The sequence below is a fragment of the Amblyomma americanum genome, chromosome 9 (genome assembly GCF_052857255.1).
Source record: "Amblyomma americanum isolate KBUSLIRL-KWMA chromosome 9, ASM5285725v1, whole genome shotgun sequence".
Taxonomy (NCBI): Eukaryota; Metazoa; Arthropoda; class Arachnida; order Ixodida; family Ixodidae; genus Amblyomma; species Amblyomma americanum.
Window position 1 is genome coordinate 106,351,550 of NC_135505.1, and position 26,751 is coordinate 106,378,300.

Genomic DNA, 26,751 nt, shown 5'->3' on the forward strand with positions numbered 1-26,751 from the left:
ATTCGATTGAGTATGAAAATCGGCACACATGACAACAAGTCGATGTCTCCAAGAATGCTCGTAGATTGTAGATCGAGTACCTGCGGTAAGTAGGCAATTTGAGAATGCTCTGTAGTGCACCTTTAATAATTCGATCGCGATATTATGCAAAGTTTTTTGTCCAAGCTAACTAACGTTCAATGTCTGGGCTGTGGTTTATCTTATATTCTTTTCTGTGTGTCTTAAGACGCTATGGGCATCCTGGAAAGAAATCAGTTTATTTATTGCTATCATTTACTCTAAAGTCTTTATTATTTTTCTCAATTTCTTCTGAAGCAGAATCCCTTGCAGGTCTGTTCAAAATCAGTGATCTACGAAATAAAACTGAGATGAAATAACTCTAGAGCTGTCGCACGGGTTGTTGTAGTCTCACTGTGCGGTCCTTGAGCTGGCGATGCTACTGGGAGTGGCCAGGCATGCGTCATTAAGAAACAACAATTTGCGACAGGTTATGCCGATGACGTTCTTCTCAATGTCTCCTTTTTACAACACCTTCCATATGAGCTGCGAGGTCACAAGTTACACTGCAAAGAAAACTTGCGACTTGCTTGCAACTATATTGCAAGCGCATCATTCAGTGGTCTACTTTTATAAAGTGTCAGCCACTTCGACGACAACCAAGGAAGTAATTCAAGACTATAGGGCAGAAAGTAGACAAACGATGCAAAATTGACCAGTAAGCTTAATCACTTGCTCCCGCGATGCCTTCATTGTCATGGGTGCAATGTCCTCACTGTTAACCCTGTTAACTAGTTAAATCCTCTCCTTTCAATGAAGCCATTTTTCGCACCACGGCTTCCTTGTATGTGGTGTTCAGGCCGTACGCGATTTCTACGCTCACTCGAGAAACAACTTCATGCTCGAAATTCTTCATCACGTCGGCTGGAAGGTCCATGGGCACGGAGAGGGGCATCAGCTTGGCGCGCATATACTCCACTCGAAAATAAAATACCTTGGTACCTGCGCAGGGATAAGCACAGAAGTAAAGTGAGGTGAACAAAAATACCATTTTCCTTATTAACCTTCACTTCATTATGAATCACTGGCAGATAAGGCTGGGCATATACTCCACAATTATGACAGAAGTTCGTGGAAAACTACATGTTAGGTATCAATCAAGGCCTAATTTATGTTTCGTTTGTTGATTTTTTCTGGCTTGAGTTAATAAACCACAAGAACAAGTATGAGCAGCTTTTTGGCGAATTTAAGAACAAAACCATTTATACTCGCCAAACTCGGCAGCGCCTGTCTTCGTACACGGGCACCTCTCGATAATAAACAACTGGACACGGCTGACGTCATCAACCAGATGTGTCTGTTACTTTTATGGCAACCTTACACTGCGGTTCCAAACATGCGCAAGGACCACGACAACAGCCTTCACTGAGTTCAGCGCATAACCAGAGAACGCGAATGCTGGCACTTTTAAGTACGATTTTGTTAATGGCGACAAGTATGAACATATTATTGCATATGAGGGGCTCTTTTTCAAATTGTTATCCTAAGTGTTCAAAAGAAAAACGCACCAAGCGCCGTAAGTTTAGTGTTTGACATTTGCATTCCTTTCTTTTCGCAGACAGCTGGAAAAGTAATCGCTATCTTTGAGCGCCTTCTTGACAGATAATGAAATCCATGTGATTAATGCAGACAATGCCGCTACATCTGTTTACAAAATGCATATCGTTGCGGGCCACTCCTAGTGTACAAGCCAGCCGTCCCAATTAGCGCATGCATTCAATAATGGCCCCACATAACGAACTGATATGAACTCACGTGGAATCAAAGCGCCTATGACGTTCAGCTGCTGATTCAAAGGTCTACAACCTGCGTGCTTTACGATGACTTCACCCATTGAATAGTTATCGGCAGTGAAGATAATCTTGAGAAAGTTACATCAGCATCTAGATAACATCGACGGGAAACCCCATGTTCATTCTCAATTCCGTGTATTTTTACACATATCACAGCTCGCAGGAACAAGTATATTGAACAGATAAGCGAACCGTTGGATGATCATGACGCGCAGTTAACCAAATGTATCAATAATACCACTAAATTACTTTGGCATTCTTCACGGTTCATTATTCTTCAGCGCTGCGCCTACGCTCGTCCAAATGGTAGACCGCCCCGCCATTGCGAAGAGGCTCTTTTCGGTGCATGCTGCGTAAGCCCCGAAGGTTTAAAAGGTTCTTAACGGTCTTTGACATGGGGGCACTTGAAATATATTGCAAAAAATGAGCGTAAAAATAGCACAAATGAAATCTAGGTGCATGAAACTGCTTCTGCGCATAGATGAAAAGCAATAGCGTTCATAGTCGAGCGTGGACAGCTCGCGAATGTATAGCGTACATTTGGTGCAGTCGCCAAGATGAGAGGCCATTCTCGTGTGAATTTTGCCGTCGGAGACGAGCACTTGGGTCTCCATCCACTTGGACTTCCTGTCGACGATCACCTCGACGTCGTATTTAGCGACCAATCCCCGCAGGCTATAGTCGCAGTTGGTAGTGTAACGAGGTACCCTGTAGTACCTATTGTCAAAGAATTTGCAGCCTCCACTTCGTCGCACCTGCGCATGAAGTGGTAAAGTCAACAAGTAAAGATGGTTACAACGAGGAAACGTTACGTGTTACCCTCTGGAGTCGGGCAGGAGTTAGTGCGCTCGGCTGCTGAGCCGAGCACGAGGTTCGAATCCCTGCTGTACGTGGCAGCCGAATTTGGAGGTGAAATGCAAAACAATCACTGGTCTATTACGATACTTGGTAATTAAAATTTTCAGTGCAGTTCTTGATGTCTTTTTATTGATTTCACGACATATTAAGGTAAAGAAGTTGAGGCAGACATATATGTACGTGCAGCCAGGCACACAGACAAAAAGTAAGAAATAGTAAGATTACGAAAAATAGGCCTCAGGACACACACCCGCTGTTTTTTGGCGTAAAGGTTGAAAGGGGGCCATTCAAAAACAAATGGAGAGCATAAAGTAGTGAAAAAGTTGTTTCAGCTGTAAAGAAAAAACTGAAAAAGTGAATAGGGATACGTTGTGTTCGGAACAAGATACACAGGTAAGAAGATATGAACAATCTACCGCCACGCACCCCAGCCGAAGGAGCGAACCCGGGAATGAAGGACGCTTATTGTGTTATTTTTCTTTTCTCTTTCCCTGTTTCTTCCTCTAGCATATATTTTTTTTCTATTGCAGTCTGTGGGGTTGAATTGGGGAGATAGGTACTTTCTCCCCACTCAATCGCGGCTGACACGGTTCAAAGCCGCCCGGACCCCACCCCGTGATCGCGTACGCCAACCACGGCGGGCCTTGCTCTGGGGGAACAAAGGAACGACACATTGGCTGACACAAACAGGCATTTATTGCTACAGAAACAATAACGCCAGCTAGCAACAAGGTACGCTAATGAATCAAGGACGTCCGACTCACCAGCAAGGTTCCGAGCGAATGTTCGCCCGCGCTAGGGCAAGGGATATAAACTCCGCAGGCCGGACGGGACGAGTACGGGAGCCTGTCTCCCCGTCGCTTCTTCGCCCCGTCGGCGAAGAGCGGAGACCCGAGCGACGCGTCCGCCCAGGCTGAATATCCCGGCCGAAGAGACCCCGTCTCCCGCGGGCAGGCTTCAGCAGTCTCCCGCGCAGCGACGCTGGCGCCCTCTCCTGCCAGTTAATGTAACTGACAAGGGAATCCGCTCAGCCTCGGGGTACGACTGCTGCTGCACGGTGCCTCGCGGGAAAGCAAACTCAGGGGGCTGCAGGGCAGGTCCCCACATCCCCCCAACCTTAAATAGACCCACGCGCCTGAAAGTACATGCTATGGAGGAGTCTCCTGGTCTTCATGTCTTTGAGGCACGTCTTGCAGCGGAGGTCACGCCGACAGCGTCCACGCAGACTTCCGCGGTATTCCGAAGGCGGCGTGACGGTCTCCGCTGGGATGACTCGTATGGCCCGCGGACTACCGTGTCCGCAGGCCCGCGAATCGAAGGCCGGTGGGAAAACTGCAGGCCAGGATCCTGCAGTAGTCGCCAGGGCAGCAGCAGCCGGAGGTGACTGCTGACTGGTCTCGCCACAGCTGCCCCGGATGGATGCGGCGAACAGGATACAGGCCGCTCCGTCGCAGCAGGTGGCAGCGAGACGATGTGCACCGGTCAGCAAGCCTGGGTGGCTCCACCGGATCTGCAAAATTGTCGAAACGCTCTCGGCGTGCCTTTAACGTAGGTCACGGGAGGGGAAACGGCATCCGCAAGGGCCTCGTGGCACAGTGCCTAACTCGCTAGCAAAACGTGTCGGCGGCTGTGCAAACGCAAAGTTCGAGTGAACAAAGCCCCTTCTTGAGTTGAACGAGACTGCTCAGTTCGTGCGAGGTTACAAAAAAAAACGGACGGGCAGCAAAGTGCGCCCCCTCTCAACGTCACGGTCCGGTGGTCATGTCTCTTTTAATGTGGTGCAGGCAGCTCCGAAAAGCCTCAGGCCTAACGACCACTCCTACAACGACCGTGACCACAACGAAGACCCGAAACGGGTTTTGTGCGCGCAGCCGCGAGGAGACATCAGCTTTGTGGGGTGGTCCTTCCCCGCTCACTGCACAAAGCAGCTTCTGAGCGGTCGGCGCCCACCGTATCGGACGGTGTCGGAGCGCCCGGTGCCGAGCTGCAATACCAGCGAGCTCGTAGCGGCACCCGTGGCCCCAGGCCACCCGGCTCCCGGAGCCGCGACTCCCAGAGTCGAAAAAGAGATAGTAGAGAAAATATATACAGAAACTCGGACCACCCACGCGGCTTCCGTACTCACTCGCTTCGGGCACGGCGACTCCGCGGGCGCTAGGCCTCGCGCTCCCTCGATGCGGACCAAGTGATTCTCACGAAGAAACTCCAGGGAAAAATGTGCTGAGCATGTCGAAAAGTTCAAACATGCTGCAGCGCAATACACCTCGCACTCAAGAAAGCATGCCGCAGGTCCTAGCGATCAAATTCACTCTAGGCCTAGCACTTGTCAAGTCCGGACAAAGAGCGTTCCTCGAACCGAACCGACAGTCGTCCAATGTTTCAAGAGCAGGCCCCACGTTGGGCGCCAGATGTGGGGTTGAATTGGGGAGATAGGTACTTTCTCCCCACTCAATCGCGGCTGACACGGTTCAAAGCCGCCCGGACCCCACCCCGTGATCGCGTACGCTACCGAGCGCACGCCGACCACGGCGGGCCTTGCTCTGGGGGAGCAAAGGAACGACACATTGGCTGACACAAACAGGCATTTATTGCTACAGAAACAATAACGCCAGCTAGCAACAAGGTACGCTAATGAATCAAGGACGTCCGACTCACCAGCAAGGTTCCGAGCGAATGTTCGCCCGCGCTAGGGCAAGGGATATAAACTCCGCAGGCCGGACGGGACGAGTACGGGAGCCTGTCTCCCCGTCGCTTCTTCGCCCCGTCGGCGAAGAGCGGAGACCCGAGCGACGCGTCCGCCCAGGCTGAATATCCCGGCCGAAGAGACCCCGTCTCCCGCGGGCAGGCTTCAGCAGTCTCCCGCGCAGCGACGCTGGCGCCCTCTCCTGCCAGTTAATGTAACTGACAAGGGAATCCGCTCAGCCTCGGGGTACGACTGCTGCTGCACGGTGCCTCGCGGGAAAGCAAACTCAGGGGGCTGCAGGGCAGGTCCCCACAAGTCATAGGCCACTCTTAAGAAATATAACTGAAAGAGAGACACAGCCCACACCAGCAGAGGTGTCCGAGCCTAAAGCAAATACAAAAAGAATGAAAACGATACTCGTCGAGCTGATGATCTCAAGGCTAGCTGTCGTGAAGAGCCTACAGTCCGCTCTGCTGAGCTAAAACCGATCAGGGGAGTAGCCACTCCGAAGAACTGAGGGCGGCGAAGACATCGCAGGAGGCAGAACGGCGCTGTCACCCACGCCTACAGCCTAGAGGCTGAAGACTCGACTTCCAGAATTGCCGTTGCGAACGAGGACGGTGTCGTTCTTCTGTGAAAGCAGCGTTGGAGGGAGAGCGTAGGAACTGACACCACTGCTGCCCAGCCGCCGACTGACGGTGGTTGTTTAACTCTGCCGTTGCGTGCTTTGTCGAATTTTTTTGCCACAAACTCTCAATATCCGAATTATAGTCTTTTACAGCCGGCCACTCCGAGCGCGTGGTGTTGCCGACGCTTAGTTACTTCTCCTAGCTTCTCTTCAGACGGCACATTTCATTCAAACCGCCCCCCCCCCCCCCCCCGACAGGGTGTGCTATATTCTGCCGCTCTCGCCTTGCCTTCTTCCTTTCAAGGCAATGTGCTCGGTCTGCTGGTTACGCTGGCGGTCTACTACACCAGAACTGACGTCTAAGAACGGGAGCTGTGGCTTAACAGCTGAATAAAGTCACTTTGATGTGCAATGTCTGTGCAAGCTAACGATTCACAGATGGACAAGTTATTCGGCAGCAATTCAGTACGGCGTTTCTCTGGGCGCATGATGAAATTTGGGAAGACAAACCTCAGATGCCGCACCATTTTTATTTCTGGTATGCACAGTAAATATATAGAAGGTAGGATCCTGATAAGACAAAATAAAAATGAACTTCAGTGCGACCTTGGTCCGCTATTCAGCATTTCGGCAAAAAGATTTCTCTTCTTCGGCCGATACGTTCATCGCTTGTAGGGCTTAAATAGGGCCTTTGCTACGATTTAGAAGCACCGAGGCAGGAGCAGGAGAGGAACTGATGTTCGATGGGTGGTGAGTTGGAGAATGTGATCCTAAAGATACTGTAGACCAGCCGAAGGCGCTCCGCGAATGGCCTTCTAAAAAAGTTAAGTACGTTGACCTCAGAGGTTAGGTTGATTCGAAAACCTTTTTTTTAATAAGCCGACACAACAGTACGAAATCCAGGGAGGCTGAATAATCTGTTTTTGAATAATCTGTTTCTAAACTTGAATAATCTGTTTTTCCAGGTACGGCACCGGCGACAGTTTTCATCGTAAGAGGAAGTCCAGGTACCATTAGAGACCTGTTATAATGAGATCTCACACCAAGAGAGTACCATGCACTACAAAAAATTTTTAAAAACGATATAGGATGACAGAAATCGGGACCAAAATTAACACCGTTCAAATCCTCTCATGTAAAAAAGGAAGAATGAGGAAAGGTTCAGTAGCGGGAGTCAAAAGCCATGGAGAAATGATAGCAAGGGGTACAACGCAGAAGCGGCGACCGCTAATAAAGGGAGCTGTCATTAAGCAGCTGAATAATGTTGCTCTGTTGCGCAATTTCCGTGCACGGTAATGATTCACAGGTTGACAAGTTATTCGCTAGCCATTCACTATGGCGTTCCTCTGGGCACTGTCACATATAATAGGAAGTTTGAAATAGAAGCATAAAATAAAGATGTTTGGAGCAGACGACGACGATGATTAAGCATGAAAAATAATAATCGAACAATAGAGGAGATAAAGAATTATTTGGTGAGGTGGGAGGAATCATTGGTGGAGAAGAGAAGACGAAGACGACAAGGATTACGTGTGCCAACGCCAAGGTAATAAAAGCGCGAGGGAGAGCCAGGCACGAGGGGGAAGAACAGAGAAGCGGAGGCCCCGGCGGGTCAGGAACACCTCAGATAGAAGAGAGCAACGCCGACTACTGCTCCGGTGATATCGAGTTCTACGGCGTCGCACCGTGGGCTTCATGCCGTTTCTGAGTCCGTTCCGGGGAATCACCGGATGACGCAACCACCTGCTACCGCCAGGGGTGCCTCCAGCGCTTTTGCCACCCATCCGGGTGGTGCCCCCAACGCCAACATCAGCAGGATCACCTCCACGGGCGCTTAAGCCGGGAGCTTGTACGACGCCGCCAACGACGCCGCCAGCGACGCCACCCTGAGCACTTCGAACGCTACCTCGACGCCGGCTACTGGACCCATGCAGCGCTTCGTCAGCACCGAACCGTGAGCACGAACGCCGAACTAGACTGGGTGTTCTCAGGTAGTGTGTATTGGTGGTGTGTGTCTTTTGTGTTAGTTTTGCTATTTAATTATGTGTTCTAGTTTTTGTGTCACGCAGGGTGTATTAAATGTGCGTCTGTGTGGGTGCACCTTCGCCTAGTACATCCTTTCGGCCCGAGTGTTCTCCGGGATCCGTGAAAAAGTTAAGTAGCGAGCCTGCTAGGAGCCATTTTTGTTTATTTTTTGTGTCGGATCTTTCCGGTCTCACGATGGCATAAAGTATGGATTTGACAAAAGCGTTAGAACTGGTGCTCAAGCTACTGTTAAGCAAGGAAGAGGCGATGCGTCTCTATGACGAGGAGGCAAAAAGGCAGAAAGAGGAGGCTAATTGGCAGAGAGAGGAGGATAATAGGCGGAGAGAGGAAAGGGCGCAAGCACGCGCAGACGCTCACGAGAAAGAAGAGTGGGACAAAATAAGGATAGCAAAGGAGAAGGAGTTTCTTTTGTGGAAACGGACGCATGTCGCGGGGGGATTTGAAGAGATCACGGACGGTGATCAGCGCTCCTTAGCGGGTACAGAATTTCCCAGACCGGCCAGAGATTGTTCAAAAAAGCTGATGGCTCCTTTTGATGACAAAAGAGATGATTTTGACGCGTTTCTGCAACGATTCGAGCGGATAGCTTTGGGGCAGGGTTGGGAACGCAGTGAATGCGCCACGGCATTGAGCATGTGTTCAATCGGGGAGGCAGTGAATGTGGTTTGGAAGATGCCTCCTGCTGATTCTATGGAGTACGAGAAAGTCAAGAGGCACTCCTCCAAACATTCAGGCTTATGGCAGAGGGTTTTGGCGAAGTATTTCTGACCGCGAAACCTCCGGATTCTACAGTATTTCGGCAGGTGGCTTGATCAGTCAAACACAGAAAAGAGTTTTGAAGGGGTGTGTGACATGCTTGAGACAGAGCACTTGTTAGCATGTTGCTAGCGCTATTCCTGAAAGAAATTTGTGCTCATTGAAGGAGTTTGCCCTCACTCCAGACCAATTCCTCGAGGCTGAAGGGCTGAGCAATATGAGTAAGGCAAAGTAGGCGACTCAAAAGGTCCTACAGACAAATTCGAGAAACCAAGAGCATATGGCGGTTCATCTAAGACGCCAGTGAGGTGTTTGCTCTGTGGCCAGGTGGGACATCATTCAAGTAGTTGACTGTCGGGCTAGTAGCATTGCCCAAAACACACAGGTTGTGTGTCAGGGTTGTAAGAGAAGAGGACACAATGTCGATGAGTGCCGATATACAGAGCTTGATGCGTTGTCACGAGAACATGTCACACCACCTGAAGTTCCGCCGCTGAAAGGAGAGTGAACGCCACTGGAAAATGAGGCGGTGAGTGGAACACCCAAGTCCAAATCAGCAATGCCGGTGGTGGTTGGGCAAATAGTGGACCGTCCTAGATTGGTGCTTAGACACAGCGGAGCCAACACAGTTTTGGTTCGGAGAAGCCTGGTGAAGGACAAGGATCTTACTGGGGAAGCGCGTGCCGTCACTCTTGTCGATAGAACAGTGAGGTACCTTCCTGAAGCCAGGAATCTAGTGTCCACGCCATATTATACTGGACAGGTAGTGGCAAAAGGCGTAGATCAACCAACCTATGATATCATCTTGGGAAACATTATGGGTGCAAAAAGTATCGAGGACTCCGATCCTGAGTGGAGGTGTAGATGCGTTGGTATCGCCAGCGGCGCTGAAGACGACGACGAAGCTCGGAGCGTCAGCTCGCTCGCGCTGAGGAGAACGCATTAGGCGGCCGGCCTGGCCAGCAGCGTCGACAGCCCACTCCACCGACTCCCCAGCCGTGGCTACCGGGACCTCCAATAAATGCGGATCACCTTCCACATCTGCTGACTCTGGGCGACAGCTTCGATGCACGCAACGCCGCCCTCACCGGCTCTGCGCTCCTGTCCGTCCTGTCCCTCCACTTGGCCTTGCCGCAGCACGCCCGCTGTTTGAGCCCGGTTTTCTGCAGCTTCTTCTCGCCGCCATGTCCGCGCCTACCATCGCATCCGGTGAGCTCCTGCCATATCAGCGCCCCTTTCTTCCTCGGCTGCCCGGACTGCCTGCGTTTTATACCAGGGACCCCGTTTTGTGGCTACCGCTGCTGAACTCTCACTTTCACGTCAACCACGTGCCCAGGCAGTTGCTGCGCTATCAGCACGCCAGCCGCGAACTCCCACCCAGTCTCCTGGCAAAGCTGCGGCTGCCGGTTCCTGGCCCTGGCATTTAGGCCGACTTCAAGGTCCTCACGACATATTTTGGATTGGAGCTCCCGCCGACTCTGCGCTGCTGTTTCGGGCTCAGAAGCGGCGCTGCCACTCAACTCGCGACCACTGGCCAAATCCCCCCTCACAGCTGCTTCGGTTTTTCCTCTGCCAGCTACCACACCGGAGCCGCTTCCCACTCCGGTCTCTCCCAAGTTTGCTCCACCGGCCCTTACGTACGACCATCCTCCCGCGAGCTCCCGTCCCTGAGCGCCTCCTGCCCAGCTCTGATTGCCAACTGTGGTGCCTGCCCTTGAACTATCACCAGAAGAGCTCTCTCTCGACCCGGGCCCCAACTCTTTCCTAGTCGCATTTTCGCCTGCTACCTAAAGCCCAAACACAGTGAGCCCATCTGTCCTTGTGGCAAGGCGCGCATGCCAACCACACGAGAACCTTGTCGCACATCACGCGCCACCCGAACCGCCTTCCATGGCTCCCTGCCCACCTGGCGCCTTCACAAGTTACTGTGCCCCGACGACAGATGAGGCTGTCATCGCAGGAGGTGCCAGGCATGCGACGCATCACAGCGTGCCCTATTTAACACCACCAATGCACTCACATCTACTATTTCTTTCCCATTCCGACCCCTACGTTCCTGACTTGCGCCCTCTGTTCCCGGCAAGCGGTCCCAACAACACAGTGGGCTCGCTTCTGCCGACAGCCGGTACACCACGTCCCCCGCTTTGACTGCTTTCTAACAAAGCAACCCGTGTCCCACACAGCAGACCTCAAGCGCAGTGCCGTCCGCCGTGATTCCGCCGTCGTCAGCGGCCGGGCCATCGCCTTCACTTCTACGGCTGCGGTTTCCCCACGCCACACCTTCGTCCACACCGATTGGGCCAGCGAACATTGCAGCCCTCCCGTGTATCCCCGCGAAGCTGCTTTTCCTGTATAGATATTTCCCGGTAAACTTCAACCAAACTGCCGGCGCCACCAGTATACCTTACGACTGGAGCGCACCCAGCTCACAGCCAATTCGTGGATGACTATTCCCGCCATTCATTCCGTCATCATTCTCTTGTCTTTTGGCTCCCTTTTGCCCTTTGTGAAGTAGCCAGGCTCGACCGCCCGTTGGCTTTCACGGACCTAGCTGTGGTTTGAACTTTGCCGACACGTTGAAACCTGTACATACCGTTTTTTTTTTCCTTTACCGCGCACCGCGCTAGGTGCGGTTGGGGGGGGGGCACCTGTAGCGGCGCTTGTATGGCCAGCTGCGCTGATACCAGCTGATACCAGGCGCTGATACCTCGCTCGCCCTGAGGAGAATGCATTCAGCAGCCGGCCTGTCCAGCAACGTTGACAGCCCGCTCCGCCGGCTCACTAACCGCGGCCCCAGGGACCTTCAATAAATGTGGATCACCTTCCACAGAGGATGCTCGACGTTGAACACCCAAAGGTGGAAAGGCCCACGAGAGCTGAGGCGGGGTTGGGGCAGTCAGTTTCCCGCCGGCAGTGGAGACAAGAGCTCAAGTGACAGCCCAAGCAATGCGGCATCCGCTCTCTACTCCCGTTACGATGTGTCTGAGCGTAACACTGAGCGAAAATGCAATTAGGCAAAGAGAATACCCGAGCTTGAAAGTCTGCTTCGAAAGATTTAGGGAAAAGGGAAAAAAAGAGGAGTCGTACGTCATTCGAATATCAATAGGTAAACGGTCTTCTGCACACGGAATGCATATTTAGCTCGGGAAGGCGGGTTCAACAACTCGTGTTACTGAAAGATTGCGAGAGAGAGTGTTACGCTTAGGACATGACGCTATTATGGTTGTACACTACAATCTTCAAAAAATGGTGTCTAGGATCACCAAGGAGTTCTTTTGGCTTGGTGCTTAAAGTGACGTTAAACGTTTTGTTCGGTCATGTGACGTGTGCCAACGCACAGTTCCAAAGGGATGAGTTGGTCCCGTACCTCCGGCCAAGATGCCAGCCGTCGATCTACCGTTTCAAAGAGTGGCTATAGTCACTGTGGGGCCAATCTCTCCAGTATCCGCCAGAGGCAATCAATATGTGCTTACCATGGTTGACGTGGCCACTCGTTATACTGACGCTATTCCATTGAAGAATACTGACAGTATTCAAGTGGCGGAGAGTGTTGCGGAGATATTCTCGCGTTATGGGTTCACGTGGAAAATTTTGAGTGACCGGGGCTCGAACTTCACGTCGGAGCTTATGAAGGATGTGAACCGCCTTTTTGTCAGTAAGGTAGTTACTAACAGTGCCATACCATCCCATTTCCAATCGTCTTCTAGAGCGGTTTAAAGAAACCCTCAAAAATATGATCCGGAAATTGTGCCAGGAGTGACCTATTGATTGAGATAGATACCTCTCACATATTTTGTTGGCGTTCCGCGAAGTATCGCAAATGAGTCTTGGTTTCTCGCCCTTCGAGATGTTGTATGGGAGAACCGTTATAGATCCACTTACAATACTCAAGGAGCTGCGGGCTAATAAATAGATTGCGTCAGATCTGAAGGCAACATACTCATTCGTTCTTGAGTTGCGGGACAAGCTGGAGGGAACACGCAGGCTTGCACATCAAAGCCTGGAATGGGTGCGGGAACTCTATAAGGGATACTATGACAAGAAAGCCACTCACAGAATTCTTAATCCCGGCGACAGGGTTATCATCCTGCTACCCACAGATCATACTAAGTTACTGATGCAATGTAAGGTTCCTTGTGACGCCGAAGAAAAAGACATGAATCTTGATTTATTCGTACACAACACAATGAAGGTTTTCCATGCAAATATGTTGAAAAAATACGGAGAGTTCCCGTATGGTGCACCACGAAGGTGGTATGCTCGGTAGTGGCGGGGTTCATGAGTAGAGCAAACTAAACAGCTTAAGCTCTCTCTGGGATGACTCTTTGTTGTTGCTGTTGTTGTGTGCTTATACAAAGAAGTGTGTTGTGGACATTAACATGCTTATTAAGGACGCCGTACGGATACCGGCTGTGGCGTGTTAATGTTGCGTAAATGCAATTTGGTGTGCTTTTGGTGTGTGCTTGACATCTGCAGTGCGTTGTGTGCTCAGTCCAGAATCGCCACAGAACATAGTCGGTCTGGTGGAAGGCTTTAAGATAGGGATGGTGCGAGCAGTTTTTTATGGAAAAACTGTTGAGAGAAGGGGCCCTTGTCCCCTATGATAGGAAGTTTGAAATAGAAGTATAAAATAAAGAAGTTTGGAGAAGACGACGAGGATGACGATAAGCATGACGTATTAACCGAAGAATGGAGAAGATGAAGAAGAATTATTTGGTGAGGTGGGAGGCGATCATTGGTGGAGAAGATAAGTCGAAGAACACGACGACAAGGATGACGTGTAACAACTCCAAGGTTATAAAAGAGCAAGAGAGAGCGTGGCACGAGGGGGGAGAACAGAGAAGCGGAGGTTCCGGCGGGTCAATAACGCAGCGGATGGCAGAGAGCAACGCCGGCTACTGCTTTGGTCTTCTCGAGTTCTACGGCGTCGCCCCGTGGACTTCATGCCGTTCCTGAGCCCTTTCCGGGGAGTCACCGAACGATGCAACCACCTACTACGGCCAGGGGTGCCACCAGCACTATTGCCAACCATCATAGTGGTGCCCCCAACGCCAATATCACCAGAAACTCCTCCACGAACGCTTGGACTGGTAGGTGTTAAGACGCCGCCAGCGACGCAAGCCTGAGCACTTCGAACGACACCTTGATGCCGGCTAGTGGACCCATCCAAAGCTTCATGACCACCGAACCGTGAGCACGAACGCCGAACTCTAGTAGACTGGGTGTTTCCGAGTTGTGTGTATTGGTAGTGAGTGTTTTGTGTTAGTTTTGTTAGTTTTGGGTGCTAGTGTTTGTGTCACGTAGGGTGTATTAATTGTTCGTCTGTGTGGGTACACCTGTCGCCCAGTCCACTCTTTCGGCCTGAGTGTTCTCAGGGCATCCGCGACAGGCAAATGACGACTTTTGGAAGGGTAAACCTCAGATGCCATACCATTTCTTGTTTTCGACATCCACAGTAAAAATAGAGAAGAAAGATGGGATCCTGATAAGTCAAAAGAAAAATGAACAAGTCTTCAGTGCGATCTTGGTCCGCTATTCTGGACTTCGGCAAGAAGATTTGTTTTCTACGAATACGTTCATCGCTTGCAGGGCTTAAACAGGGCCTTTGCTACGATGAAGAGCCGAGGCTGGGGCAGAGGAAGGTCTCATGATCGATGGGTGGTGAGTTGGAGAATGTGATCCGAAAGATACTGAAGACCAGGCGAAGGGGCTGCACAGTTGCCATTCTAAAGAAATTGGCAGTGGCTTAGCTCGGCTATGCCAAGATAAACGTAGCCAGTGGTACGTTTCCTTGACAGAGCTTGTGGTGGTCACTGTATGCTTAGAAATTAGAGACATTGGGTATACACATCTTATATTCAATTTCCTTGACAGAGGCTAAGACTGCCCGATAGTCTGTGAAATAGCATGCAGCAGTCTCAATTTTGTCAATACAGTATTTCGATTTGGTAGAGCCCCTTTAGTATACAAGCTTTGTTTTAGTTCCCCATTGTGTATTCTAGACGTCAGGGTCCAAAGCTAAATCAGTCAAACTTTTCTTTCATAGACTGACAAAGAAAGTCCTGTTTCCTGTTGAAATGACCCAAAGTCACGCAACTGTTAAACCACGCCGTAGGCTGGTATACACATGGCAACCACATCAATCGTCTTCTTGACAGATGTTCCCGGTGCCATGTAGAATGCTTGGATGATAATGCCGCTTTCAAGAAGCCGAACACAGCAGGCTTCAACATTATTCACCGCAATCGAATGGAGATATCTGACAGCGGTGATACCTTGTTTCACGTACACACAGACTCCAGCGTTCTTAATTAGTTCAAGTCAACTGCCGGGCGACCACCTCATGATCGGAAGAGGTAATCTTCTCTTGCCTATACCGCCGTTTAGCAGCGGTTGGTTTTTCCTTCCCTGCATGCATGTCAAGCGTTGTGATACAGACGCCCACTACATCTCCGCCCTTTATGCGCAATCCTACGCATGCGACGCGGGGTTCGGGTGATAAAGCGGTCTGCGGCGAGGAGGCGACGAAGAACACGGCGCAGTTGTGGGGTCTCTCTGGATACCATGGTATCGGCGCATGCGCACAACTGCACATCCGCGTGACGTCACGCTCGGCTTTGACGGTGAAGCGGGCGCGCGACACCGAAGCGCACGTCGCACTTTGCTCTTCTTCGGTTGTCAAGGTAACAGCGCATACGCACAACTAGCCTCTCCCATGCACCGCGAAATGCTCGACTGGTAGCCAACTGTAGCCCCCGCTACAAGATTAGTGCGTTGACCTGAAAGATTGGTTCGACTTGAAAACCGGTTTTAAAGAAATAGGCCGACACATTAGAACGAAATCCTGAATGGCTGGAAAGTTTTAAAATAAACTTGAATAATGTGTCTGTCCAGGCATGCCACAGGCGACAGTTTTCATCGTAAGAGGAAGTTGAGGTGCCATTATTAACGTGTTTTAATGAGATCACACACCACTAGAGTAACATGAGCGAAAAAAGTTTCTAAATAGACGAAAGAGGGTAACAGAAAACGGGATGGTAATTAACAACATACAAAACCTGTGTCATATAACAAAAAAGAAAAAGAAGAGAGAAAGAAGAGGGAACAGGGTGCGGGATCCAACAGTCATTGAGAAATTATAGCAAGGGGTGCAAAGCAGATGCGGCGACCTCTGATACGAATTATGAGAGTGAAATAACTAGCAGAATAAGAATGAGGTGAAGCGCATATTACCATTTATCGCAATCATGAACGGCAGTTTGCCAATATTACTCAAGAGAAAAGTGTAGAGCAGCTTGATCTTAAAGGTACACACCTTGGGCAGAAATGTACATGTTAATGAAAAGGTTTTTAATTGAAGGCAACGCAGCGCGCTATGGAAAGGTAAATGATATTTCTGACGTTACGAGACAGGAAGATGGAAGGGAGAGTCGGGAAGAAACACGGGTAATGACGCCCTAGCCAAAATCAAGACGAAAAAATGGGCTTGGGAGAGCACGTAATGCGAAAGCAAGATAACGGTCCTGAAGGGTATTGGATTCAATACAGACTGAGGGCAAGAGCAGCAGGGTGGCAGGAAGTTAGGTTGGCGGACGATATTATAAAGTTTGCTAGGATAGGGTGGTGATAGCTAGCCCAGAACCGGGTATATTGGCGAGATATGGGAGGGGCCACTGCCCTGATGCGTCAGCCTACTTCTGATGATGGTGTGGTCTTGTGGTGTTTATTTTGGTCTGAACAGCTCCAATAACTCACGAATGATGACGTCAGCTACTGAAAGCACGTTTCCTTTGGAGACGTTAGCCCCTATTCGTTGCAAGCTAGATGATCAGGAACACATGTGTATATTTTCTGTCGCTATTAGATTTCAAGCCATCTTGTTGACACAATAATGCAGATTCTGCTCTTCGATGCTATGACCACGTTCATTAAAATATTCTGAAACTGTCTTGGGGTGGGGTTCTTTCCTGTGTTACCACGATGGCCATCCACACCGCCGTAGTGGCTCAGAGGTTATGATGATCGGTTGCTGACCCGAACAGCACGGGTAGACCCCTGCCACTGAGGTCGCGTTTCAAGAGGGCCGAAATGCTAGAGGTCCGTGTACTGTGTGATGCCAGCGCACGTAAAGAACTCCAGGTCATCGAAATTATCCGCAGCTCTTGAGTGCGGGCCGTTAAACCCCATAAAGGCTAAGGTCTGCCATTCAGCCTCGCGCTGTTTACATTGCCCTGTTTGCGATGTCTCGTTTATAACAGGAGGGGCATTGACGCACAGTAATGCTAGGTCCTATGTCGGAAAACAAAGTCGCCTGCCGTGCATGTCACTATAGCTTCGCTTTGTAAATGTTTGCAATTCCTGCATCTTTATCAAGACGTTAGCTGGATTCAGCGGAGGCGTCTTATCAAGCCTTGTGTGCAGTAAGTTATCTCTTAGTTTTCGGTTTCATCGATATGTCAGCCTTGGCGCCTCGGGAATATATACACGCACTAGCATAAAGGCTCATGTAGTACAGAAAATCCGACTAGAGAAACACTTGCTATTGGGCTATTTGATCTTCCATAATCTTAAGGAATCAGTGCAAAAAGACAAATGGCCAGCACCAGAATATTTCGCTTCTTTGTCATGTGAAAAAGGTATATTCTCCTGAGATGTCGTTCTTTAAATGAAGTGCTAAAGAGCAGGACTACAACGCCAATGTTCAGCGATGCCGCCATCTTGGTGTCCATTGTCAATAAATAGTTTTGGAGACAAGCTGTTAGCCTGAATTAAAAAGAAAATAATAATAGAGAAGGACCGAGACACCTGCCCTCATGAACTAATCAATATAGTCAAGATATCTGCGTTGAGCCGCAGTGAATAAGCAGGCTTCAGTTTTACTAAAAGAAAAACAACTTGCCTATCTTTTAGGCAAATACAGGTGTTATTCATGCAGCTTAGGTTTACTACATATTTTGCGCTTCTCCTTAATTTCATTTCATAACGCTTGCCTTTTATTTGTTTTTATTTTTGTGCCCTTCATCATTTGCTCGCGCAATTGCACTTGGCATTTCCGTCTTCGTATCTTTTATCTTTCTAGTTTTTAGTGCGATAGGTCTATTTAATGCAAAACTAAAGCTTCGGTCCGGTGCGCGTATATGATATTGAAGTGACCTTCGTACTCAGCGATCTCTTAGCAACAGCCTTAAGTCAGATGCCTAAGCATACTTTGTCTAAAATTTAAACCACAGGTCGTTTCCAAAAATTTTCATTCCCATCCCCAAAATTTAGCCTACCACACCGCTCAAATTTAACCTTCATTCCTTTCGACCAAAATCGATCTCCAGGGTAATTAGAATGCACTCGATATGATGGCAGTCTCCAACTTTGACTCGGCCACTACAAAAGTTAGCCCATCCCAATCTCAAGATTGGACCATTTTTGTCGTTCCAAATCATTGCCCAGACTAATTTGAATATATTTGGTACGATGGTAGTTTTCAAATTTTACCTGTCCCACTCACAAAATTTGCTCCACCCTTACAATTTGACCGTCATCAATTTAGACAAAAAGCGATCTCCAGGCTAAATTGAATGTGCTAAATACGATGGTAGTCTGCAAATTCTACCCTGGCCGCTCCGAATATTTGGCGCACTTCAGCCGCGAAATTTGACCTTTATCGATTTCAGCCAAAATTGATGTCCATGTTAATTTGAACGCGCCAGAGAGAATGCTAGTCTTCAAACTGACTTAATCCTGGTCAAAATATACCATACGCAAACAACAAGAAACAAGAACAGCTATCCCCCTACAATTCGGTGTACCGTAGTTAAACCGCTGCAAGGTTTTTCTTGCCTTGATTCAGTACCAAGAGCCTCTTAAGATTTTAAAGAGTCTGATTATGGGAGAACTGCAGCGGTTCATTGTATTATGAGATGTTTCTGCCCATAGTTCATTGCGCGTACTACGATCATTGCTCAATACCACTTTATAGTCATCTCGTCCTCACTGTTCAGTAGGCGCCTGGAATGTGGTTACAGGGGCTGCCGAAGCTACTGTGAATAGATAGTACTGTTGCCGAGGAAGTTAACCAGAACGGCGTACACGTGCAATATCTGGAACGTATTTCCAGTTGTATATTTTTGGCACAGTTGCAACTAAAAACTTGAAAATTCTGTCCCAATTATTTTAGGAATATGTGGATCACAGCTCCAGCTAGACAGGTGGAACTTGCGTTACATACTTGAAACTAGACTTAGAATGTAAAGAGTACCGCAAGAAACCCAACTATCTCGCCGACATTACTAGGACAGCAGTCAAGACGTCCTTCGGATTGTTTGCGTATTTACAGATGCCCCATGCGCTTCCGCGTTCCGCAACTGTGCTCAGACGTTCGATCAGTTCATCGCAGTCCTTGCTGTGTTCGGATATCTTCGATGATGTCCTCATCGCCAGTGCCACGCCTGAAAATAACGAGCGCCAATAGTGTGCTTTCGTTCAACTCTGACAATATTAAGGCCGCGTCGTGGATTCCAACAAGTGTGTCATCAGCGCATCGTAGCTGGAGTTTTGGGCCACCACAAATCAGCGGTTCATATCCGCCCTCTCATGTTCCACGTCATATCTATAGAGAAATTTCCAAATCCTCCTACGCTGCGCAAGTTCTAGAAATTGCGTGGGCTGGGGACCTTTTCCCTCGAATTCACGGCACCACGGAATTCAAACTTCACGGCACCGAGCTGCTCCGCTTGATCACCAACATCTTTCAGAGAATCGGCAGCCTTTCAAATGTCATATGTTGGTGATCAGTGATCAGGCTAATTTAATGTTGCCAAGCGAGTAGCTGCGGACGCCTTCCTCGTGACTCATCTCAGAAACATATGACAATTACGATTGTGACCCTTGGGCTACTCTAGGAAGCTAGAGCCTGCTGAGGCACCCTTAGTTCCTTGGGGCAAGAGCTACTGGCCACATCCGTTGCGATGCAAAACTTCCGACGGACAAAGTCGTCATGTTCCTATCTTGTGTAGCTCCACCATCTGGTCTAATTTGTGAATTCACCACCGAAATGCGCCACGTCAAGAGTGCAGAAGGCAGTGCTGTTGACTATTTGTCCCGAATAGTGCCGGTTTAGTCTGCGCCATCTTGCATGGCGCGTACACGTATGAATCTTTAAGGTTCCATCGCGTCATCCTCTATATGCTCTACGAAAACGTCATTCAGGCAACGGGCCGCTGAGGGCCTTGTTACGCCATGTATGATCCGGATATAACGGTGATGTGACCGAGTGGAGGCGCACTTGCCAGCAGTACCAAAGTATTTTGCTATATCAGGGCGCCGTATCATGATTTTTCTCAACCATGCCATCAGCTGAACAAAGTGCATCTGGTTGGAGCGGGACGGCTAACTCTCAAATCTGTCTCATTTCCAATTAGCAACATGACCGCACAGACTGCTTACTGCGCATTCGTCTCCAGGTGGGTGTCAGCCTTTAATTGTCCCGGCAGCATGAGAACAGACTGTGGGCGACAATTTCAGTCCGCCTTCTTTGCTTTGTCACCTGTATTCTCGGCGGCAAGCACTGTCGCACCACTGTGTTCTACCCATCCGCCAATTGCATGGTTGAACACTTTCAGCGCCAAAGGAACGCCACCCTGGCTTCATGGCTTAATCGAACCCATTTGTTAGACGTCTTGCTTGCCCATGGCTTAAGGACAAGGGCGTCCTCGGAGAAGGCATCCTCCGCGTTCTGTGGCTGAGCTCGTCTAGGGCACTCTTTTGTATCTCCACGGAGGCTTGCTCGCATCATCGGAGCTGGATGAAAGAGTACCTCCATAGTTTTGTGGACTGCGTTACAGGTTTACAGCCCTTTCCATCACACCCTTCCCGCCTCGGCACAATCTTTGTGGATCCGGACCTCGCCATGTCCACGCACGCCTTTATTTGCCGAGACGAAGTCAATGCGAACCATTTTAATGCGAAAGCAACCCTTGTCTAATGAGTGACGTCATCGGAAGCTGTGGACGGGCGCTGTGGTCGAAAACTGTGGACAGAAGGTATGGACAGAGTGTCGGCACGAACTGAATAAAAATGATAAAAGGAAAAGGACAGCGTAGGTGGGAATCGAGCCCGGGCCTCCGGCGTGAGAGACAGGAAGACTTCCACTCCCTCAATACGGTTGAACATTTGAAGTTGAATGAAGGCGAGTCAAGTGAATGCACCGATATCCCAGAAACGCATCTTCGAAATATGTACATGAGTAATGGCGAGCATCTAAATTACAGCTGTATGTTTCCGTTCAACTTCCTCCTTGCTTGAAGTACTGTCGTAGAGTAATCACGCGGCACCCACTGCAACTCCTCCTCGCAATGTGCGGCGCTGGGCCAGGAGATAGCACATACGCAGGCCGGATGACCGAGGCGAGATGCTGGACGCGCACGAGGAGGAAGGAGGTGGTAAGAGAAATGTTTTCGCATTACTGCACCTAAGAAGACTTATGTGCTCCCTTGGAATCGTTTTGGTTATTCGCGGCAACACAAACTTGATTCGATATATAATCATCTTCGGCTGCCTGAATCATAACATCTGGGAGACCCCACTGAAGTGTCTCACTGCTCCAGCAGAATTTGGCACCACACTGTCCGCAGTGTCTGATACCCCGTTGTCCGCCCGGGCCGCCAGCACTGCCTTAGTCTTATGCTTTCAGTTTTGGTCTGAGCCCGTGACGGCTGTCTTTGGGCTTCGCCTAAAAGCCCAGTCGAATGAAGAATCAAGTCGACTGTGCTCAAGTGACGTCATAGCGGGATACGTATCAGATATTGTTGCTCTACGCACCCGTGCCTTAGCCCACCGACGTTAAGGAGTTGTAATCTCATTTGGTGTATATTTACGTCATAATTGGTCTACCGGAACAGTTAAGCTGATTTGGCTGAATTCCAGGGTGGCATCGATATCTGATTTTTTATAGTGGCTAAGGATGTTGTGGTTCTATCAGACAACTTTTAATGCATTAGCATTAAAACCTTGCCTGAAGCGATTTCTCTCCGGCGTTTGTCGCTGAAGCTTTCGGGAAAGCGAGGTCAGAGCATAAAGTTTTTGTGTGTCCGGCATCAAGCGAGGTACGAAACCATGAAGACGCTAATAGATCAGCTTCTCTTGGCGCTGCTTTAGATCACTTGGTGTCTGCTCCTGCATTCTTCCCCACGTATTAAACTACCAGCATCTCGCTCTGAGCTTTGGAAGTAGATGATTTCATCAACATTAATCAGTGCGCGATAGAGCACATGCGTGAGACCTTGCAGGTCCCAGGCCATGGTCAAGCCCGTGGCCGATTTTAATGCGACAGCGGTAAGGAGCATGTGCCGCAGACGAGCCTGTATCGTCCTCTGTCTCGTTTAAAGGGAAGAAATAAACCACGAACAATCCTAAACTCTAGAAAAAGCAACCTAGGCGGGCCACACAGGTCCCAAGACCTCGTCACCTTATCACAACTTCCTCACCAGACTGTGAGCAAACTGCCCGCCGCTTGAGATTGAAGTTCATTTAATAGATGGTTGCGAGACGTTGCAGCGGAAGAGCAACCTGGGTCGCACAAAGCCCCACCGGTGGCAGCACCCGCCATTGCATGACAGGGGCGCGTCACTTGACCGCTGCACCGCTGCACCAGAAGTGCTGCGAGGACCTCAGGAATAAGAATGACCGATTCCGCATATATGATAATTTTCGCATTAATGCAGTCGCATCATACCTTTAACGCGGAGCTTAAGATTCCCTCCAGTTTTGATGCGACCGCTTATAATTCCTACAGCACGAATGTGCATGGACGTGAGAGCCAAATGTAAACGCCTGGCCGGTTCGAAACCTACGCTTGATGGCTATCGTAGAACTGATCTGAATAATTTTGAGAATATTCAATATGATTTGAAAGTGCTAAAACATTAAAAAAAATAATTTGTAAAACCGAAAATTATGTGTCCATTGTTCAGTTTATCTGTATTTCACACATTCACTAACATTTCCTAAATTTGGTTGCAGCGACGTAACGAAATATTCGTGAACTTTTATCATTCGAAAGCTAAATATTGTTTTGGTCAAATTATGAGTAGTATTATTGAAAACCACACCAGTCATCCAAGATAAGGAAATTAAATCAGAGAACTCGAAGCCAAGGACACGGAATGACTGAAATGTTATTGAGCTGTGAAACTCAAAGACCGCAGGTGGGGGACGAGCGTCATAACAGTAAATTAACACCAGCTTTCACTGGTGCAGGAGGAGCACCTAGGTTTATCAGACCCAAACCTGGTCTTAACAACTGTTCCAAGATTATAGAAATCAAATCAGGCAGGCAAAGCTCACACCTTATATCTGCATGGCGCGTAAGAGCAGGCAAAAAAGCGATTTAGGCATCCAATCGTAAGCGTCGATGGCACGCGCTGAAAATGTAGTGTTCGTGTGTTTGTAATATTTCAGGCGCAGATTTGATCTGCTGTCTGGCGGCCCGGCAGGAAGTTTCAAACGAAGCTTCAACGGACGTTGTTCTAAGTTAACAGTGTAAGTGTTTCTGAAGTCTGAAATATGATCGCTCCAGTACCTCACGACAACTGTATACCCACTGTTGTTAGGCGCTGAGCGCAAAGGAGCCAAAGAATAGTTTCGGACCGCCACCGTTGGCATCTACCAATTGCAGCCGACGGCATAAAAAAGTAGACTGTTTTGTATAATGCTAAGCTGCTAGCTGTGAACGCAAACGGGTCTCTGCTTGTTGTATGACACCACTTTCTTTTAGAGTTCCGAAATGTTGGGCATACCATGCTAATATCATCAGCGAATAGAAATCGTCGGAGAAATATTTTGTAATTTTGTAATCATATCTCCCTCTCAAGAGTGCTAAATTTGCTTCCCACGCCACCACTGATGACCTGCAAACAATTTAATGGGCACCATAATAGTCTAAAACTTATACAGGTCTACCTACTAGTTGCGCAATTAACTAGAAGAAAGAGTCTGCGGTGAGTTCGTCGAAAATTATCGCAAAAACACTGAAAACACACATTAATATTGGCTTTCCAAAACCACGGATGTTCACATAACCGGCCGCGTAAAACATTTTTAGTAGATCTTAATAATCGTAGTTCATTGAACATCCAGGTATATATTAAATGACTCTGCCAAGACTCAAGACAAAATCTTCACAGGGTGTAGCGTTATCTGTTTGGCGTGCTTAACACAGAAAAGAACAAAATAGCATAATAAGGAAAATATTAATGAAGGTTACAATTTCCATGTACAAAAGTTTCTATATGCGCAAGAAACCGAAGTCCTAGGTATTATAATGTTAGTATGCTCCATACCTGTAGGAGCATTTTCTTCGAGCGTTTCCTTCATATTCCTTCGCGCGGAGCAGCGCTGTTTTTTTTTCGTTTTTATTTGTTTCATTTAGCACACTGCAAATAACAATTTAGCTCGTAGACTTTGAACAGCACTAGCTAAAATCATAATTTTTTTTGTGCAAAATGTACAAGAACAATTGTGCTTATTAATACACTTAAGAAGGAAACGGTTATATTAAAAAATGGTATTTCAAGAGTGTCGTCATACCATAAAAGTGCCCCTGTTTGCTTGCGTGCTCTTAGACTCTTTGTCTGGCGGTCACTGTCGGTTTTCTTAAATGCTACAAGGCGAGGAATTACCTCGCACGTACTGCAGCTTTTGCTGTTGCATTATCCAGACACGCGCGTAGGGATTCTAAAAGCTACTAAGGAGGCACATCACGTGTGAGCGCAACATCTGCTGCAAAAAGAAAATTGTTCCGATCCCAATTGTGACTGTCTGGACGGCTTAGGCAATGTGGCAGACATAAGCAATGTCTGAAAGTGAAAACATTCACCGCTATACATAATATCAATGAGATCAACTTGTGCTCTCTGTCTGGAGGAGTTCGAGTGGAAATCGATTTACAAGGGAACCTAACAGCAGGATGTTCATTATTGCTGCGGGTGCAACGTCATATGGTTTGAGAAAATTGAAACGCTGCGCGTGCTTACCCTTTGATGAAAGTTTCCCAAGGTTCCTTTCTGCAGGTGAAACTCTACGAATCCTGAAAAGGTCCCCTTGGCGTGGTCCACGTCAAATGAGATGTCGGGGAGTGGAACCTCCTTCAATCCGATGGTTGGCAAGAGCCGGTCGATGATGAAGTTGGTACGCCATACGCTCGCCGTAACACTTGCTGCAGCACGCAAAAATGGGGGGTGGACAACGCCTACACGTCAAATATCAGCTCTCCATAAAGACGCCTTAGTTACGACAGGTGCGACAAACGGTCGGGTTAGTTATTATCCCCTCGTTTTCAGCAGCCTATAGCAGCGCAAGGACAGAGCTAAGGAAAGAGACGATGAGCTCCTCTTGTCTTCGTGTCTTTCTGCGCTCTCTTGTCGGGCTAGTACGCGCTGCATGTGTGTAAAGGTAATCAGTCTATTATTATTATTTTTTTTGTAAATGGAAGGCTTGACTACAAAGAAGAATTACATATTTAAAGTGCTTTTCTGTGTGCTTTACAGCATAACAGTTTATTGATTTTTGGGTAGATTTCCGATGGTCTTCCTAACAGAAGGTTGTTGCTCTATCGATGCTGCGCTGAGTCGCCGTCGCTCTAAACATTAACACAGAAGCTGCTCGCAGTGGAGTGGAAACTATGAGTAGCAGGCAACAACGTCGACAAGCACGGTGTGCTCACGCACTCATGAGCCAACGTGACTAGTCTGAAAGACGTCGCCTCGCTCTCGTATCACCCACTCACCTCCGATGAACTTTCGAGATGGAGTGGCGCATGGTAATACCTAAAGATTTCATCCCAAATAGGAAGTATTAAGAACCTCTCCATACGTTTCGCTAACAAAACCTATTCAGCACTATATGTAGAGTTCCCTTTGTGTTTGTGTGGCAGGATACAGTCTTTCTTGACATCACTACTTTCGCCAAATGGCACACCCAGGGATGCTGGGACTAAAGCAAAGCCCGCCAAGTACGATCACGGACTCCGGAACTTTTCTTTTCAAGGGCGGGGCAACACATCGAGTTCGTTTTGTTAGTTATTTGTTTCTTGTTTCATGCACATAATACATTTTATATTTTTGTTTATATTTTTCTTTCTTTCACACTTTTCAAAGGTCTGCTTGTTAAAGCATACAAAACTTGAACCGAACTAGGCAGCTTTGCGAGATATGAACTCGAAAAGCGGAGAACTGTATTCAAAAGTTTGCGCCTACTCTGTATCAATTCTCCTAATCTTGCATTGAACAAAGGTCAGTCAATCACCGGCTTCTGTTGGGACATAATTCGTTTAGGTTATAGTTGCAAGAAAGGGTTTACGACTGGCTACAAAACCAACTAGCTCGGTCCCACTATGCTTTACATTACTAATGTCCTAGAATTCAGACATTTTCCAGGAATCTTTTTTGAGGACAAGCAATTAGGCGCTTGTCGGGGGGAGGGGGGTAAAAAAGCAGGAGAGGGTGACGGCCACCTTTGCCCTCCTGGTCCCCGGATCCCTGTTTACGGACTTTACATGCGTCATCCGTTCGATAACGCATTTGGCAACGGACTGATGCTTACCAACAAGCAGAAGTACGATCGTCGCACGTAGGCACATTCCTGTCATCTGAAACCAATAAAACGATTCCTGTTAGTGAATACGTTTTGTTAAAATGTTGGTCAAGCTGCAAGAGCTAAGATTTACTATTGCTCAAACAATGGAAATACAATAAAAGCCGAGGTACGGATAACACCTTAATTATCGATGCTAACTTCTTAGCTTAGGGACTGAGAGAGTAAACGATGGTTCAGATACTGAAGTCGGTTCTGCATGACCTGCTTTATGTCAAAGTAATGAAGGGTTGCCTAAAAAGCGTCCGAAATTTTAAGAGGGGAAAATTATTGGACGTTTTTAAAAC

The 26,751-nt window shown here is 48.4% G+C and overlaps 1 protein-coding gene across 6 annotated transcripts in view; it reads right to left on the reverse strand.

The window, feature by feature from the left end:
• Positions 1-238: 238 nt before the first annotated feature.
• The window catches only part of LOC144103974 (uncharacterized), a 137,216-nt gene continuing 110,703 nt past the window's right edge, over positions 239-26,751 (reverse strand). For all 6 annotated transcript variants that reach the window (XM_077636719.1, XM_077636720.1, XM_077636722.1 and 3 more), the window contains 4 exons: positions 26,414-26,459; positions 24,847-25,028; positions 2,389-2,605; positions 239-999 (listed from right to left, as the gene is read on the reverse strand). In XM_077636719.1, the coding sequence (XP_077492845.1) occupies positions 785-999; positions 2,389-2,605; positions 24,847-25,028; positions 26,414-26,459 (660 nt within the window). In that variant the 3' untranslated portion in view covers positions 239-784. The remainder of the gene's footprint in view (positions 1,000-2,388; positions 2,606-24,846; positions 25,029-26,413; positions 26,460-26,751) is intronic.